General features: G+C 41.4%; 1 protein-coding gene across 1 annotated transcript in view; it reads right to left on the bottom strand.

Annotated features, from left to right (window-relative positions):
* LOC149468504 (beta-1,4-galactosyltransferase 1-like) overlaps positions 1 to 19,104 on the bottom strand; it is a 102,537-nt gene that overhangs the window by 10,754 nt on the left and 72,679 nt on the right. Inside the window, exons 4-6 of the mRNA XM_089670017.1 lie at positions 7,467 to 7,654; positions 2,414 to 2,536; positions 818 to 922 (exon numbers count right to left, since the gene is read on the bottom strand). Of these exons, the coding sequence (XP_089526143.1) occupies positions 818 to 922; positions 2,414 to 2,536; positions 7,467 to 7,654 (416 nt within the window). The remainder of the gene's footprint in view (positions 1 to 817; positions 923 to 2,413; positions 2,537 to 7,466; positions 7,655 to 19,104) is intronic.

Raw genomic sequence — 19,104 nt, 5'->3', positions numbered from 1 at the left:
GAATTTCCAACCCAGTGATCGACATCTGTAGCCGCCAATGGCGGCACGGGTAGGGCGGTACGTGCGTTCCCCTACTGGAAATGAAAAACCATATATATATATATACATATACACATACATATATATATATATATAAATATATACACATACATATATACATACACACACACACACACACACGATTTTGCACAGTCCTACCGCCCTGTAGCAGTAGTTCTGCTATAGGGCAGTCGGGAAGTGGCTAAACAATAAGGAGAAATCCACATGAATGACTGGCATCATGACATCTGTGTAACCACAAGACTTTATTCTATGCCTAGAGAAATGGATAATGTCTGTTTGCAGATACATTATTTTATATTTATGATTGGCTGGGATACAAACCAGCGACCCTAGTACTGCCCTAGTACTGCTTAGTACTGCCAGACAAGAGTGCTAACCATTTAGCCACTGTGCTTCTTTATAGGTATAGCTGTGTACAGATGTAGAAACTACTTTCTTAGGTGTGGGTCAAGCAACCACCCTGGAACACACTGCAAGGCTCTCCACCTTTGTTTCTTTAACCCCTCACCTTCAGCAGATGTCCTCTCTCTTCCATCCAGTCAGCTCAGTGTAGAGGGCTACATCCATACAGCATTGAAGGGTAATGTGGTACTTCAGCTAGGGTCAACTTATTTTTTAAAATCACTGATAACTTTGAACTGTTTTTCATACTGTTGAGTTTCTATATGTGCCTTGAGCCATTATTAATGAATACTTTCCAACTGTCACACAAATATAAGATTTAAATACATTTTCAGGCCATTTTCTTACATACCTTTTTGGGTTCTGCTCGTTGCCTGAATCTCTTACATGAAGAATTGCTTTTGCTCTTGAAATCTTTGGATCAGGACGTTCTATTTTCATTCTAGCAGCAACCACCCTTCATGAAAAAAATGCAAAATGTCAGTTAAGGCTTCAGCTTAAAGTCGAATTAGCCCTGGCTCACACTGACTTCGGAGTCACACTAATTAGAAAAGTAGTTCCTGCACTACTTTTGCCGATTTGTGGTGCGACTTGCATAGACTTCTAGGCATGGACTTGCACAGATATCTAAAAAGTTGTACCTGAAGTCTCACTGCCATCCAACTTTGAAATCGTGAAATCACACGATTTCAAAGTTTGATCCAGTGAGAAACCAGGGCTTAGTCAACCTTATCCATCAAACAGTGTGAGACATGTTAGTTGTAAGTTATATAGCATTTGCAGATAGCATGTATCAGCTGCACTTTCACCACTTTTTCTTCCATTGCACAGTGATATGAGGTGGAGACAGTTACTATAATGGTGGAAGTATCATGAAGCAGTTCCTCCTGTTCTTACACCCAACACTCTGAGAATACCTTGAGTGCAATACACTATTTAGGACTAGGAGTGGGTGGAATATTCTTTTGATGATATCAGAGTTCTGTGAGGGGTAAAAAAAAGGAAGGGTGCCTACTGGCACAGTCAAATGGAAGTGCTTTGCTGCTTCTAATAGGGATTTATAAGCTGAAGAAACATTTTTATTTACTGATTGCATACTCACAATAAACGTTACTAGTAACTGTGCTAATGTGAAGTGTCCGCATCACCAGGCAGCAACATGGACACTTCCCATCGTCAGTCAGTTGTGAAGGCTCTAGCAGTAGCTTGCTGGTGATATGAGGGGTGTTAGACAAGACCGGTGGGCCTAGACTGCAGTGCTGGAACATTGGCCTCCACTAGCGGAAGAGGCACCTGCAAGGGACACATGGTGGCATGGGATGATTTTTTTCTTACTGGTGAATGGATAGGAGGTAAATGTAAGCTTTGGGGGGGAAATCTTTATTGGATTTTCCGAGTGAGTAGCTGTTGTTCCAAGATAACAGAGATGCAGATGAAGATGTTATACCTAAAGTGGTTGTAACAGCAGAAAGGTTTTTACCTTAATGCATTCTCTGCCTTATGGTAAAAAATCTTCTGTGATCAGCTCCCCCAGCCCCCCTAATTACTTACCCGAGGCCGATCTTGATCCAGTGCTGTGCCCAAGAGCAGCACTGCTCTTTCACTCTCCTCACTGGACATGGAGTTAGCAGTGGTAGCCATTGGTTCCTGCTGCTGTCAATCAAATCCAGTGAGGAGGGTGTAGGGGGCTGGGCCGAGCCATGCTGTGCTGTGTGTGTCAAAAGGCACTTGGAAGGGAGGAGGGGCCAGGAATGCTGCTGAGTGACCCCAGAAGAGGAGAGTCAGGGCTGCTTTTTGCAAAACCATTGAACAGAGCAGGTAAGTCTGACATGTTTATTATTTACAAAAAAATGTTGTACCTTTACAACCACTTTAAATGTTTATATGTGTTTAGTATATTACATAGTAAAGAAGATGCATACTATTGCAGTAATATTAAATTGCAAACCTTTCATACAGTTCATCATCTTCTCCTCCCCAGCCCCAGAACATGTTTGAAAAGCCATTTACTTTCAAGAACTGCTCCTTTGTAAAGGTCACAACACCTCCAAACAGCGTCAAATAAGGTAAACTGTAAAAAAAAAAAAAAATACATTATATAAGTACATTACTGTTTTACATTTGCAATGCATTATCTACATTTTCATAAGTCACTTATTTTCTGTGCACACAACAAATTAAATGCAGAAAAACACTTCACAGACAAGGAGTGCAAAGCTTAGTTATACATTGCATACCACAAAACTGCTGTACTTCATACCATTGGTCTAGGAAAGTATGTTTGCTTGCCCTAACTAAGTAACAATATAGTACAAGATATGAAGATAATTTAGATGAAAAAAAATGGCTAATTATACATTTTCATCCTAATTAGAACTACACAGATTTCCCAAAAGGCCAAAAGATCCACATTTACAAGTTATTCTATGCCCAGGTAGGATATTTCTATAAATAATAATTCTAAGCCCAAAACCCCCAAAAAGCTGCACTCTACTAAAGTACTGTACAGGGGCGGACTGACAACTCATGGGGCCCCCGGGCAATAGGGGATCATGGGGCTCCTGTGTCCTTGCCCAAACTCAAAAAAGCCTATGAAAAAGGTACCAGGGGCATCTCATGGGGCCCCCTACTGACCCCGGGCCCTCGGGCAGTTCCCGAGTTTCCAAATGGTCAGTCCTCCCCTGATACTGTATATTCTCTTTCCTGTGCACCATCCATTTATTGGAGATTTTATTTGCAACTGATCTGCCGAATCTTTGGATCAGGACATGCTATTTACATTTTAGCAGCAATCACCCTTCAAACAGTCACAGTCAGAATTCCTAAATTTGTCTCTGAATGACACGAGAGACTCCAAGTAATCTGACATGGTGAGAATCAGAAAACTTAAAGTGGTTGTAAACCCTTACGTACACCCAGTGAAGTGACTAGCCTCAGGTGGTACACAGAGATTATACAAATCCTCCTACATAAGTTGTGCCTGTTTATCTGCAGTCTTCTCTTCTCAACATTTGTTCAAAGTACAAAATTTATAAAGTTTGTCTGAGCCTTCAGAAAACAGGTAGTGGAGAAATTGAAAAGTACACACTGCAGAGCTCAGTGAGGAGAGCTCTGAGAGCTGATTGGAGGGAAGAGACACACCCCAGTTCACACAACACACAAGAACAGAGTTGAGGTGGTCAATCACAGTCTGTGTGCTGGAGAACCCTCCCCTGTCATCTTTTTTCTCTTGGCATCAGCATAACTTGTCAGAAGTGATTCATGACGATAATAGAGGAACAAAGCAGCAGACAGAACTGACATTTAGTACTCCTAATTGACAAGTATACACTATAGAGGGATATGCTTTGTTCATATTTTGTGTCTGAGGTTTACAACCACTTTAATTAAAAAATAAAAATAGTTCTTTTAAGTGACAGCTGCAGTCTAACATCATGTACAGAGCATATCTTTACTATAAATCCTATTTTAAACTTTTCTCATGATATTATATGCTGGGCTTGCACCAGGGGCGGACTGACAACTCATGGGGTCCCGGGCAATAGGGGATCATGGGGCCCCTGTGTCCTTGCCCACACTCAAAAAAGCCTAAAAAACAGGTACCAGGGGCATTTTATGGGGCCTCCTTCTGACTCCGGGCCCTCGGGCAGTGCCCGAGTGCTCGAATGGTCAGTCTGGCTTGCACAAAGTGTTAAGGTTGTATATAGATCCAAACGTTTGTTGCTACTCAGCAATAATCCTATTTCTGTCACTGGACTTTGACAGAATGTATCTAGATGGCTCTCTGACAAGCCTGGCTGCTTTGTTTACATCTGGCTAGGATTGTGGATAAATGGCACTGGATCCCTGGAAGACTCCTTGACACCTTCCTGCCCAACCTATAGCAGATTGACAGCCAGGTGGGACACTCCTCCTTCTGAGTGGATGTCATATGACGACCTATCAGAAGGTGCCGCTCACACCGGGACAAGGGATACAGCCGATGATTGATCACTACACCGGCCTGCTGCCAGTGTCATGTGACCACTGTGACCAATTACAGCAGATCACATGACTACTGTATACAATGGATGGTTTCCTTTCATGCCATCCATTGTATACATTTGTGTTGTTAGCTGTGATTGGTCACAGTGGTCACATGGTACAGACAGGGCCAATCACAGCCCATCTGTATCATGTGATGAGCTTTGCCCAATCACAGCTAATCACAACAAAAGACTGAATGAATCAGTTTAATTAAAAAAAAATGGTTGCGAATATCAATGAAATAAATTGGTATTAGCAATCATAATGTGTAAAAAAAAATCCTGATCACTTGCCCACAGTAGTACAATGTTACTATGGTAATGTTGTATTGCTCTGGTCACAATGTGTTGCAAAATAGTAAAAGAAAAGACAAACATTTTATAAAAAAGAAAAAATTTAAATACAGTCACCAATCAGTGCCTCTGATCACCACACCAGTTATATGACAATGCTGTACTGGACTGGTGACAATATGTAAAAAAAAAAAAAGTGATTTTATTTTTTTTAATTTCTTCATTTTCCAAAAAATTGTAACAAAAAATTGCAATTATAAAAAACTTGCCATACCTCTTACTGAATACCTTGGACTGTCTATTTTCCAAATATTGGTCATTTGGGAGTTATTTGTCTGTTACTACATCAGGATTGATTGATTCAAACTTTCCTACAGACTAAATAATATACACTAATTTGAGGTATTTTCACCAAAGAAATGTAGCAGAATACATTTAACCTAAATTTATGAAGAAAGGTTATTTATTTGCAAAATTTCATAACAGAAACAAAGAAAAACACATTTTTTTACAAAAGTTTTTTTTCTTTCTGACAGCTCCTCCACACCACAGTCACCTTGGGGCTTGGAATGGAATTAGGTCTTTGAGACCTAGGAATGAGGGGCCACACCATGATATTAAATTCCAAATATGAGTTTATTTCACTGTTAAAACTGCACAAAAAACCCAAGTTTTGGAGGCTCAGCTGCACTTCCTTTATATGGGCTAAAAGGATAGAAACAACATATGTGGATTTAGAAACTTATTTTATATAGTGTTTGTGATATGGTATTTGTGTGAATTTTGCACAACGCTCACCAGCAGTTGGTCGTTGCAGTCTTTGAATCAGCTATGGATTCTGCATGTTTTCAAAGTGTGCTTGATGAGAATCTGAGGTTGCTATTTAGGTTGCTATTTAGGTTGAACATGATAATCTGAAGCAAACTTGTAAATCCACCAGATAATGGCTCAAAAAGAAGAAATGGAGGGTCATGGATTGACCTAGTTATAGCCATGATTTTCATGCACACTCCAAGCAGAGATACCCATAAAATCCTTAAACTCAAGGAATTTGCATGGAGGAGTTTTCAAAGCCAGACACTGGTCATGCAGAATGCCTACAATAAGTCCTTTTTGCTTAATGGAACATTTCCAGGTTTTGAGGCCAAGGACTTGCTGACATCTTCCAAAGTATCCCATTACATCTATTAATGTTTTTGCTCTGTAGGCAGTGTTTTAACCACTTCAGGTCTGGACACTTTTACCCGCTTCCTGTCCAGGCCAATTTTCAGCTTTCAGCGCTATCACACTTTGAATGACAATTGCGCCGTCATGCAACACTGTACCTATATTAATTTTTTGAGACAGATAAAGCTTTATTTTGGTGGTATTTATTCAGCACTGGGATTTTTTTTGCTATATAAATGAAAAAATTTTGAAAAAAAGTGTTTTTCTTATAAAATTTTGCAAATAAACAATATTTCATCATAAATCTTGGACAAAATTTATTCAGTTATCTTTTTAGTAAATAAAAATAACCCAAATTAGTTTAAATTTTTTTAAATTTTTTATATAATTATTTATGTTTTGTTTTTTTTTCTACATACCATCACCCTAGCAGTACAGTGTCACCAATGGTGACACTGTACTACTTGTGGGGGGTGATGATTTTTTTTTTTTTACACTGATTGCTTTTACACCCATAAAGACTGTAAAAGCGATCATTTCTCCTTCTTTCTGGCTGCATTCTTGCAGCCATTGAGAACTACTGTGTGAGCTGTGATTGGTCACAGCTTGTCACATGGTACAAGGCTGTTGTGAATAGCCTTGTTCCATGTGACCTCTGTGATCATTCACGGATTTCACACGTAGTAAACAATGATGTCAGAAATGACATCTTACTTACTACTCTGCATGTGATCACTGATTGGCCAATCAGTGATCACATGAACAGGACCTTGCAGAGAGGTCCCTGTACGACGATCAGTGTTCCACTGTGTCCAGAGGAAACAGCAGGCACTGGATTGCGGTGCTGCGCGCTCCCAGGGAGCACGCACAGTCCAAAATGGCGGGCGCCGTTTATAAACTGCAACCCGCCCCTGGACTGCCACTGTCCGGCCGTTTATATACAGACGGCAAGTGGTTAAAGATCTATTTTTGGCCAGTTATACCTTTTTGAAATAATCAATTTTCGTTGGTGTACTTTCCTTATTACTCACCTTTTCATCACTCCACAGCTTTTCCCTTAAACACTGGAAGCCAAAGGAAATGCCCAGTATTTCCAGGTATGGAGAACTCACGTGACAATGCTGGGCAAATCTCTATTGTCACATGGGGAGTCCACAGACCTGTGTAATCTAGGACTTGTTGCTTATACAAAATTTACAGAGACTTTTTTTCACTCCAGGCAGCTGAACAGTATGGTGGGGAAACGAAAGGAAGGTAAGTATATGCTGCTGAGTAGGGTTGGCCCTTCATGGTGAAAGAACAGGTTTACTACATAATTCTTTGTTATTTCCTGATAACATTTATATAGTGATAAGACAGTAAGCTACTGTAACCGTTTATCAATGTTTTATTTAGATTACAGGCAATCTGCTAGAAAATATTACTAGAAAACATACTAGCAAGGTGAAAGAGCTAAAATAAATAATTATCATTTGTTTTTCATTCAGATAAAAAGACTGAATTTAAAGTAATTACCTGAAATTAAACTTGTCCAAAGCATGTGCTAAATGTCTGGGGTTTTCAGAGCACCTGTAAAGATTCCTCCGATCCATTGGAATGATGTCAACGTCACTGAATATGAAGCAATTATAATCATATTCCTTTATTGCTTCTGAAAAGCCAACATTCATTAATTTGGCTCTATTGAATCTTGTTTCGCCATGCTGATAACATCAATCACAAATAATCATTAACTGTCATAGTTTCATAACCAGGTTGAAACAAGATAACAAACACAAAGAATGCGCTATAACACTTATAAAACAATACAAATATATGAGTTTACAGAAAGATTGACATATAAACTCCTAAAAAAGTTGACATTAGAACTGCAGTGCTTGAAAACTAAAACTTGAAAACATCTGGCACATTTTGCTGTCTGAAAGATAAAAAAGTGGGAAATTTGAGTGGAGAGTGAAAAACAGTTTTCCTTTTGTCTGCTGGTGATTGCTGGTGCTTGTGGTTGTTTTATTTTCTTCTTTGGGGTCTTGTTAGCAGCCTTTACTTTTTATGTCACTTTTTAAATAGCTGTTTTTTTCCTTTCCTTTCCTTCCTTCAGTCTGCTGATTAAGGGGAGGGGTTAATTGGTCACAGGTGCTTCAGGTCCTATATAACTTTCTGTAAATCCCACTCTGAGCTTGCTCATTCTTGAGCTTGCCTGTATATGAGTTTACATCCAGGGCTGCTGTTAGAAACTGGGGGGCACCATACAGCCAACCTGACAATGCCCCCCTCCCAAAAAAATCAGTTTACTATGCTTCAGTTATGAATGAACAGTGAGTGATCGGTACTGATCACTCATTGTGTTCATTCAGGAAAGGAAGGGGCTGGAAAACATGGCATATTTCCTGGACCCTTCCCCCACTCACCATCCTAAAGGATCTTATCATGTGCTTGCAGCTGCCATTGGAAAGGAGAAAGGAGAGGAGGGAAGCCGGCAGCACTGTGAGGGTGGGGGCACACAGGGGGGTCTGGGCAGCGGGGGGGAAATGCATGGTGGACAGAAAGGTGACGGGTGCAATAGGGGGCAGTTACAGTAATTGGGGGGGGCAGTTACAGTAATTGCCCCCTCCACCACACTGATCACCCTCTCTGCCCACATCTGATTCACTCAGCTGCCTGAGCTCTTCTGCTGGCCTAGGCCCCGTACAGGAGGACTGGTGGTACCCCCTTATCCACGGCCCTGGTTACGTCCCATAGCTTACGTAAGCTGATGTCTCATTTCATCTGAAAAAAGCTATCCAATTTATAAGTTTGAGTTCTTTGCTGCGGGCCATTGTCTACAAACTGAAGGATTATCTATATGTGGTCTCCTTTGAAGTCAAGACAGACAATAATCCCCTAACTTATCTTCTGACAACAGCCAAGCTAGACGCTACTGAACATATTTGGCCAGCTGCCTTGACGAGATTTCAATTTAGCTTGAAATATCGACTGTAAGTAGGGAGATGCTGATGCTTTATCCCAAAGACTACCTAATCTGGACACAGGTTCAGAGATCTGGACTCATGTGATGTCTGAGGGAGTCCTGGCTTTGTGCCAAGGCATTGATCATCAGCACAACAGAGCTGTTGGAGCTGAGGCCATTGAAGTCACCCCAGTGGGAGTGCCCAAGTGCTACTGGGACCTGTCTCAAGTGAGAAGTGAGGGACTCCCACAGTTGTCAAAAAGAGACTTGAAGGTAGATCAGAGTGAGGAACCGCTCTGCAGTTTAGCCTTGAAAGCTCTGACCAAACAAGAACACCAAGTTAGTCTACAAAGAATGGGGCCAGCTGCAGATATGAGAGAGCATCATCTATCGGAGGTGTCCTTCAGATGATTTGGGGAAAAAAAGTGGAAGTTGTATCCTTCCAGAGTAACAGACAAGCTGTACTAATTGCTCTTCATGATGAACATGGGAAATTAGAACAAGGTATTGGTTAGAGATCACTTCTACTTGCTGTTTTGAGGGCAGAAGTAGAGTGCTACTGTCACTCATGCTTATAGTGCATTCAAATAATTTTCCAGAGTATTGTCTTCAAAGGAATTGTTTTTAAATGACAAATTGTTATGCAAGTCCATATTGCATATCTGATATAAATGAATTATTATGCGAAGATAAATGTATTTATATGTTCATATACATCAACATTATTTTTCTTTATAGAAGCTTCTGCTGTATTTTCTTGTTTTCCCTGAAGAAGATTCAAAGTATGAGTTGAAACACATCAGGGTTACATAAATATGGGAGACGTTTCTCCTGAATAGAGATGAAGTTGAATGGTTCAACGGCACTCTGTTGAATATGCACTCTAATGAGGCCATGGGGTATTCCCCCTACAGATTAATGTTTGGGAGAGAAGCATGACTGTCGGTCAACCTAACTTTTGGAACCTCCATGGATCAACTGAACCCACGCCTGAAGACTATAAATTCCAGACTACGATAGAACAGTAACCCAGCCAAGAGACTGACATATGATACACTGGGAAAAAACTCTGATGAACCTATGCTCGCCTGCCATCATACTGGCTTGTCAACAAAGTAATCTCACTCTAACTGATGAGTTATGCAAATGGTTACATATTGAGGCCCTCTCACACGGGTGCTCCATTTTTTTTTTTTATCATCAATTCAGTCACAGTTAAAAAAATAAAAAAAAAATAAAAAAACAGATCAGTCTTTCATTACTTGTTACATAATTTTTTTTACATCCACGACCAATGTAAACACAGCTGCAAAAAAGGACCATTGTCCATTTATACCCATTTTTTTGTCCGTTCGGCTTTTTTTAACAAAACAATAGGGCTTTAATCCGTTCCATAAAATGAATGTTGATGGATGTGGATGCAAACGGATGATCATTTACATCCATTTTCCATAGAGAATTATCGATGTCTGTTTTTCATCCATTAATGGATGGATGAAAAACAGACAAACGGAATGCCCATGTGAAAGGGGCCTAACTCTAATGTTTGTATATTACTTGTGAATATGAGCTACGGTTGATTTCTCGATTACAGTTAATGCTCAAAAGTATTTAATATTATATAATTAGTATTACAGTGGGTTCCCACTACCTCTTTGGGGACCAAAGATTTAAAGTGGGGGAAGAATGTAGCTAGGTGCTGGCTATATCATTATGCCATTCAGGGACATTTACAGATGAGACTATAGTTAATCCTGTTTTCCCACTAGTGCCCAGTACTTGGACTGCTACATCACTACCTGTTAGCAGAGTGCATCTAGTTCTTATGACAGCAGAAGATGCTGAGACCTGTAGTCCTATCGCCAATTCATACTCTATTTCTGAGTGCTGATTGAATTACAAACCAGAGAGCTGGGGAACCAGGAGGTGGTTGGGAGAGTAGATATATTCTACAGCAAGGAAATGGCTTGCGTTCTGGGGTGCAGGATTCAGAGCTGAACACAGGGGGACAGTCATTTTCTTCCAGAGACAGATTGCTGGCTACTACTATGGGAATCTGCATACCAGTTCAGCACAAAGGTGACGCTGGGATTGCATCAGCTTCTTTGCATTGGGACTGTCACGATCCAGTCTTCAGCCAGTCATTGCTGACAAGCTGCCAGGCGTTAAATCGGCTCTTCGCAGAAAAGTGCAAAGTGCCTGTGCAAGAGGAGGCTGTGCTATCCATGGGATTGGTGACCGGACGGATGCTCAACCTCTTTTTGACATCACTAAAGACTCTGCATGCAGACACCTTTACATCTCAGTACCAAGAGATCTTTGAGCATTTACCATAGACTGTTATCTTCATTGAATTACCATTACTCACTACTGTAAAAAAAAAAGTTTTTCTATGTTTCTGTTATAAAATTTTACAAATAAATAATTTCTTCATAAATTTAGGCCAAAATGTATTCTGCTACATTTCTTTGGTGAAAATAACCCAAATCAGTGTGTATTAATTAGTCTGTAAGAAAATTATAGACCCAGAATTATAGGCCCTCTGACCCAGATTGCTTTATGGGTATGCATTCATGACAGGTAATATTGTTAATGGCATTATCTTGATATGTATACATTAAAGTGGATACCTCTGCCTGTGTATGGATGTATTGAATGGATATTGGTATTGCATCTTTAGATTGTGCAGTTTATTTATAATTCCTAGAACCCTGTAGCAGATCTCCATGAAGAAGCGGGCATTATCCCTGTGAAACGCGTTGGAGATATCTACATTAAATTGTGATCATCAAGGTTAATATCTGTGTGTTAAATACAAATCACATCTAATGCAGTTTTATGCAATACCTATGCTGTTGGAATGCTATTTTTTAGTAGATAATCTTTTAAAAGTTTTGTACAATAAACATGTAATTTTTTATACAAATTGGTGTGGTACCTTTAAATTCTTAGTAGTGCTAGTCGGTAGGGTCTTTTTGATAATTTGATAATATCAAAGATCTTATCCACCATGTGATCTCCTAACTCACCAGGAAAGAGAGCATACCACTGTAATGTCTTATTATGCCCATATCATGGTTCTATATCTATATCACTGCTAATCTAACCTATGACACAGATGAATAGACATTGCGTTCTTAGATAGCTATGTGTGAGGTGCCGCTCAAAATTGAGACCCCCTGGAATCCTGCTATTTAAATTAAATATCTAGTATACCTCATGTTTGCGCAATGACCTAAACACAACCTCTCCTTTTCTAGGGGTGAAAACTTTTTCCATTGCTTAGATGTGGATGGCCATAGCGCCCCCTTCTTTCCTTCATGAATCTCATTAAAGTGTTGTGCTATGCTGGTGTAATTTTTTTTTATGGTGTCATATATATGATCCCAAAGATGGTCCTGCAACTGCCTTGTACACCCTACCAGTGGTGTCGCTACAGGGGGGCAATTGCCCCGAAGGATATTCCTTGCCCCCCATGTGTCCCGCAGCTAAATTAGGCTGCGGGGCTTATGCTGGCGCCGGCCCTGCTCGCATCTTTACCCAACTCAGCACACTGAGAGACTGGTGGCACAACACAGCCCCAGGCACTGTTAACTTCAGCTGCTGCCTCCGAGGCTCCACTGCCTTTCATACCTACAGCTGCAGCTGCTCTCCCAAGTCCTAGCCCTGCCTACTCCACTCCTCCTCCTCTCTGCCAGATGCAGGGCAGAGAGAGCAAGATGGCCTTCCTCAGACTCAGAGACACCTGCTCTCCATTCAGCCCTCAAGGCTCACTATGCTGAAAAAAATTCCCTCCTCCCACCTGGACAGTATCCGAGAGAGGAACACAAACACCTCCACACAGACAATTGCTGCTGAACTGGAGGCCATGTGAGATGAGGGGGAGCCCAGGGAGACAACCCACACAGCACAGCACAGATGAAGGTCATCACTGTGGAAGGTAGGGCAAGCAAGATCAGATGATGTCTGAGTCTGACTGGATGTGTATATTATTGTATCAGCCCTGCCCTCTAGAAACACATGATCTGTTTGAATTCTCTGACCGTTTTTTGTGCCAGATTGCAGTCTCTGATCATCTCTTGTGCCATGTCCACAGCCTCTGACCATCTCTTGTGCCATATCCATAGCCTCTGATCATCTCTTGTGTCATGTCCGTAGTCTGATCATTTCTTGTGTCATGTCCGTAGTCTCTGATCATCTCTTGTGCCATGTCTGTAGTCTGATCATTTCTTGTGTCATGTCCGTAGTCTCTGATCATCTCTTGTGCCATGTCCGCAGTCTCTGATCATCGCTTTGCCAAGCTCTTTGCACAATGCAAGTTAGTCACAAAAGGTACTTGAAAAGTTTAATGACTGCCCTGAATGCTACAGAGCCCAGCGCTCTTCTTTCCAAAACACTATTAGAGGCTTAGACCTGTCATGTAGTGAAGAGATAGACCTCCTTATCAATTGGCTTGGAAAAGAGTCATCTGAACACGCTAGGTGAATTGGGACAATAAATATAAACTACCCTGACACTGGCCTTAAAATGATATGGGATAGACTTGAAGAATGTTATGGCTTAACAGAAGCAATAGAAAGTGCACTATTCAAAAGACGTGATAGCTTTTTTAAGATACAGAAAAAAGGCCTATATAAGAAACTAAAAGAACTAAGTGACTTAATAATGGAGCTTCAGGTAGCCAAAGCCGAAGAGGATGTACAAGGAGCTTACTTTCTTTCTTTAACAAAGCTAGAGGTGTTAACCCCTTGGTACAAAAACTACCCTATAACTTTCAAAAGAAGTGGATCACACATGGCTCCAGATATAAAAGACAGTAAAATGTTCCACTTCCCCCTTTCTCTGTTTTTGTGTACTTTGTAAGCCAACAAGCTAGAACAAGAAATTATCTGAGTTTTGACTACATTGTCATGTAATGCTCCTACAGGACTGAACCCTTGCAAACATCCAGTAGCAATACAAAAAACTAGACCAGATTGTTTTCACAGGTCTGCCAGCTCAGAGATAACTCGGAAACAAAGGTAAACATCTGGATAAGTGGTGTCCTTTGCACTGGAAACCACATCCTCTTCTAAAATGCAGAGCCTTCAGAGAGATGTCCACAGAGGATCTCAAAGCCTTCCTGAAGGAGAACAACATCTGCTACAAGTGCTGCTCATTGACATGCTCTCAGCAGCTTGTGGCCAGGTAAAAGGGGCGGGGGGGGAGTACCTTGAAAGGGGGGATCCCCTGGAAAAGCATCTTGTTGATGAGGACAAGGATCTCTTCCCCACAACCCTGGCGCTGTGGGTGGTGGGGTCTATCATAATCCAGAATCCCCTTTAAAATAGGCCCCCAGATTCCACCCCCTCCCCAAAGCAACTGAGCAAGGGCTAGTTTACACCTGCATTGATCAGTAACACACATTAAAGCACCTACCATTTTACATACATGTTTTATGTGTTTTTGATGTTTTTGTAATGTGTTTTTGAAGCGATAATGAAGCTTGGCAAATGCCCTGTGTGTGTTGGGGTTTTTTTGTTTGAAAGGGGCTCAGTAGTACCCCCCGACTCAGTAATACCTTCGCTCAGCAGATCCCCAGTTCATTAGTATTTCAGTTCAACACATTCCAAGCTTATTAGTACCCCCCACTCAACAGATACCCGGTTCTGCTAAATCCCCGCTCAGTAGTACCCCCAGCTCTGCTGACCCCCTGCTTAGTTGTACCTCAGCTCTGCTGAGCCTGCCTTTTGGTAGCACCCCCCTGCTCTGCCGATCCACTACTCAGTAGTACCCTCAGTATACTGATCATAAGTTCAATAGTACACTAGCTCTTCTGGTATTCCGGTTTACTAATCCTCTCTCTCCAGGTCCCCATTCACCTCCTGCTGTGTTGCTGCAATGCGGTGCCCCATGTGTGACAGCTGCTAATTACTCCCGCTCTGGTCCCCCAGCTCTGTTGATTCTCCATCACTAACCACCATTCTCCAGTCACTGCTCACCTCCCACTATAATGCTCTTATGCTGCACACCACATGTGACATCTGCCAGTTGCTCTGCTCCAGTCTAGTCCCCACTGACATGCTTGCTTATTCATCCATCTCCAGCAGACCCTCCTGGTATATATACAAATGAACCGGAAGTGACTGCTGATGACTTCTTTCTGGTTTGCTTGTTGGTTTCCCAGTGCATCCTGGGACATCTCATACCTTCAATACCTCCAAAGCAAAGCTTAATAAGCAACCTTCAACAGGTGCTGTTAGAGAATGCTGTGATAGGTTTCTATGGGGGACTTGAATATGCATTGATGCACCAAGAAAGAAACATGGGGTATAAATTCTGAAGCAAAGCAGCACAAACTCAACGGTGTGTACAGGACTGTAAGGTTCACATTTTATTTAGTAACAGCTGCTTTGATTGGCATTCAGAGTGCCTTAAAAACATAGTTATAATGCCACATTTTGAAGTGTAAATGAGGCCTAGGGGGTAAATAGCCCTACTCATTCAAGAAAAATTAAACCATACATAATGACATCACAGTTTTTAATAAAAAATACCCCCCCTTCCCCCATGACTGTTATCAGTCATGTTTTCCAGCAGTGCAGACCCACATCAATCATGATGGAAACCCATCAACCAATAGAAAAAAAAATCCTGCTAACACAATCCATTCCTGATGCTAACACCAAATGATATTTCTTGGTCCCCATTTATAAGTGTAAAGGAGGGGGTCTGCCAGGTGGGATAACTGAAAATATATGGCCATAGCAATATTTGCACAAGTATGGCCATGTGGCAAATATTGGTCAGTTATGACAGCACCTTTTTTTACATGGCCGGGAATTCTGGGCCTGTATCTGAATGGGTTCGAAGATGTCACTGGTTGGTAAGTGCGGACACCTGCTGCTTCCTTAAAGTGGTACAAAACGCCTATCCTTTAAAGCCAAGGAAGCTGCCATCTTGGCCTCTGTTTGATCTGTAATTGCTGTGGTGCTGCATATTTGAAGACTTAATAGATCAGAGCTAACAGAAGCAAACTAGCAACTGTAATCTGTCATGGTATTATTACAATTACTTATATAGCACTGTCAATTTATGCAGCCCTTTACATGTATCTGTGTGTGTATATAGATTTTATATATATATATATATATATATATATATGTATATATATATAAAAATACATTCACATCAGTCCCTAACCCTGAAGGAGTGTACAATCTAAGGTCCCTAACTCACATTCATACATACACATACTAGGGCCAATTTTGACAGGAACCAATTAACCTACTAGCATGTCTTTGGATTGTGGGAGAAACTGAAGTACCTGGAGGAAACCCACACAGGCACAGAGAGAACATGCAAACTCCAGGCAGATGGTGCCATGGTTGGGATTCGAACCGACGACCCAAGTACTGCCAGGTGGAAGTGTTAATCATTTAGCCACTGGTATGCCCTGAATGTAATTTTTTTTGGGAAACATCCATCATCTTTCATCATCTCTCAGTCATACATTATAGCAGTAGAAATACCACCACTATGTGTGACATTCTGCCCCCGCCAAACGAGCAAAAGGTCTGATGAAACTTTACATGAACAAACACCCAAACAGGCAAGAGTAGGTCCAAACTTGTATTTGGACACTTGTACTCACAGACCCTACGTGTACAGGGTGTTTTCCTAGTCCCAGGCCGCTGAGACAGAAGCTGCAGCCAATCACAGTCCACAGTAAAGTACAAGCAGCACACACGCAAGGAGTGCACATGCAGGAAGTAGCCAGAGGTGTCAGTAATGAGCTCATGGTGAGAGCTCAATGACACAGAGCAGCAGCTGCTGACTTCTCTTCTGTAGTGCACCACGTGGCTTCCCTACCATCTCTTTGCCTGCCAGGTGGCTCGTCCTCCTACATTTCTTTTGGCTGTCCCCCCTGATGGTAGTCCTGTGTATCACACACACACACCTTACACTATACAATGTACAATGCAGCTGCATTCAAATGCAAGACAGAGTGTTTGACAAGAAAAGGCTGTGTTTTGTCTGAAGTTCAAATGCACCTTGATTCACACCGTTTCGTGAGCATGCAGCGAGCGTGGTAAAGCATAGATGTAGTTGTGACTGGGCCCATATAGTTTCCTTTTCTCTTTCACACTAAACTGCAGTGCATATATGTGAACTAGATCCTAGCAAAGAATGGGGCTGGGATTTCTACCCATTTTCAGCAGCAAAATGCATGTGTTTTACTGCATCGAAGACAGACAAGTGGGAATAGGCACTAACAGGACATAAAGAAATGCAGTGCAATGCAGCAGATCAAATACAGCTTTTAAATTGCCATGTGCATCGCTCAGTTATAGTTAAGGGTATTTTCTTTTGTTGACCATTCCAAATGCATATCAAATGGAGAAAAACATTTGTTGTCATGAACCCTTAACACTCTCTGATCATTACACCAACATAATTACAACTACACAAATATCTCTAAATAAAAGTTGCATATGAGCTCACTTGCTATGGCATTTCAAATAAAAAGAAGGATATGATTATTAAGGGTTATTTTCTAGAAAGCATTAAAGATTAGTTAATTTAAAGTTTACACTAAGGTACGTTGATGGATTTAGGCTACATGCACAGTAGGCTCTTATGTGCAAAGAAACAAACAGAGGGCGCATGGGCCTAGTGCATTACCTTCTAAAAATAAGATTTGAATAAAAAGTAGTATATTCACAAAAGAATAAAATCAAAGGCACATCACAAAAAAGACAGCATGGTCCAATCTCCTTAGATGGTGGCTGTAGGTCTCCAAATGGCTGACATGTTTTGAGGCAGAACCTCTTCCTCAGAGGCAAGTCTACACAGCCTGTGTTCTCTCTTAAATGAGCTGTTAATGTGGGGGGGGGGGGGGGTTTGGATGATTCTGGAACCCACACATGGGTGGGAACAGCAGACCACCTGATGACGGAGAGGGTATAACCCACAAATACTATAAAGCATAATATATGCAAATACATTAATTAATGAATAGTACAATGCAATAAACCATTACAATAGAATAAATAGAATAAAATAGAGTAAGATACCATAAAGAATCACAAATCACATGGATTACCATAGCTAACCTAAAATGTAAAATGCAGTGCTCAATCATAGCGCTCAATCATATGCGCTTCACTCCTGTTTATAGTCACTTGTCACTTTCATTTATTTATTATATCATATAGCGCTGCTGTGATGGGAGCGACTTTTGGGGGTGGGGGGACCTCTGTATCATCTCCCCAAATCATTATGTTTAACCCACCCTGTGCCTGTTAAGGGTTACAGGGTGTGTATGTGAATGTCTGAGTCCTGTGTATAGTGTGGGTTCCTTTGTCTAGACCACATGGCTGTCCATTGTCTGTTTACCATGTGCTACCCCCCATTGTGCTGTGTCTTCCTGTCCAGCGAACTATTATGGGATGTACTGTTTGTGTATTGGTGTGGGGGTTGGTCAATGTCCTTTGCCACATGGTTGCATCCCATTGTTCTGTGTCTGGTTGGATGGGGAGGGGTGATGAGGTGTTTCCTGCCTATACTGTAGCCCTTCCCACTGAGAGGGTGGGCTGATGATGTATTTCCTGTTCCTGGTTGTGTTTCCCCGCCCTCTGTATAAAACATCTTGTTTGTGTAAAATAAAGGTTGTTGGCTTCCTGTTTTAGTAAGAGCTGGGTGTTGTCTTTTTTTCCTGAGGGATTTCGAGGGTGTGGTCCGTGGATGGTGTTCGGACAGGGGAAGTTGTGCTATAACGGAAAAACTCAGTGCGGTCTGGGTTCCGGTTCCGTTACAGCTGCATTTTACATTTTAGTCATATTTGAGGATATAGGGGTTCATCCTTTCATGCTAGCTGCTTTATTGTATTGTGCGCTTGCTTGTTACCTTTTTGTATGATATTTTAACCATAACTAACCTGCTCACATGGTATCTGTTTGTTTCTTTGCACACAGTTTCTTTGGATTTCTCTGGTCCGTTGAGGGCAGCAAGGCTTGCATTCCCAAAAAGTACTCCATGTGGGGTTACTGACATTGTAGAGCTCATCGTCCAGCACAGGAGTTTCAGCATTTATTTGCTCATGCTTTTTTAACAGTAGGCTCTTAGTCTGTGTGCATCCAATCCCAGCAGTCCAATGCACATAGGAGGTACAAGTGAAGTATCCAGCTAAAGAATTTGATAGACTGCAGACAGCAGGGCTGGAAG

Source organism: Staurois parvus, unplaced genomic scaffold (assembly GCF_062004578.1).
Source record: "Staurois parvus isolate SC_StPar_1 unplaced genomic scaffold, SC_StPar_1.0 ptg000086l, whole genome shotgun sequence".
NCBI classification, from domain to species: domain Eukaryota; kingdom Metazoa; phylum Chordata; class Amphibia; order Anura; family Ranidae; genus Staurois; species Staurois parvus.
Note: the sequence above shows the minus strand (reverse complement) of the source record. Positions and strands in the feature narration are given on the sequence as shown.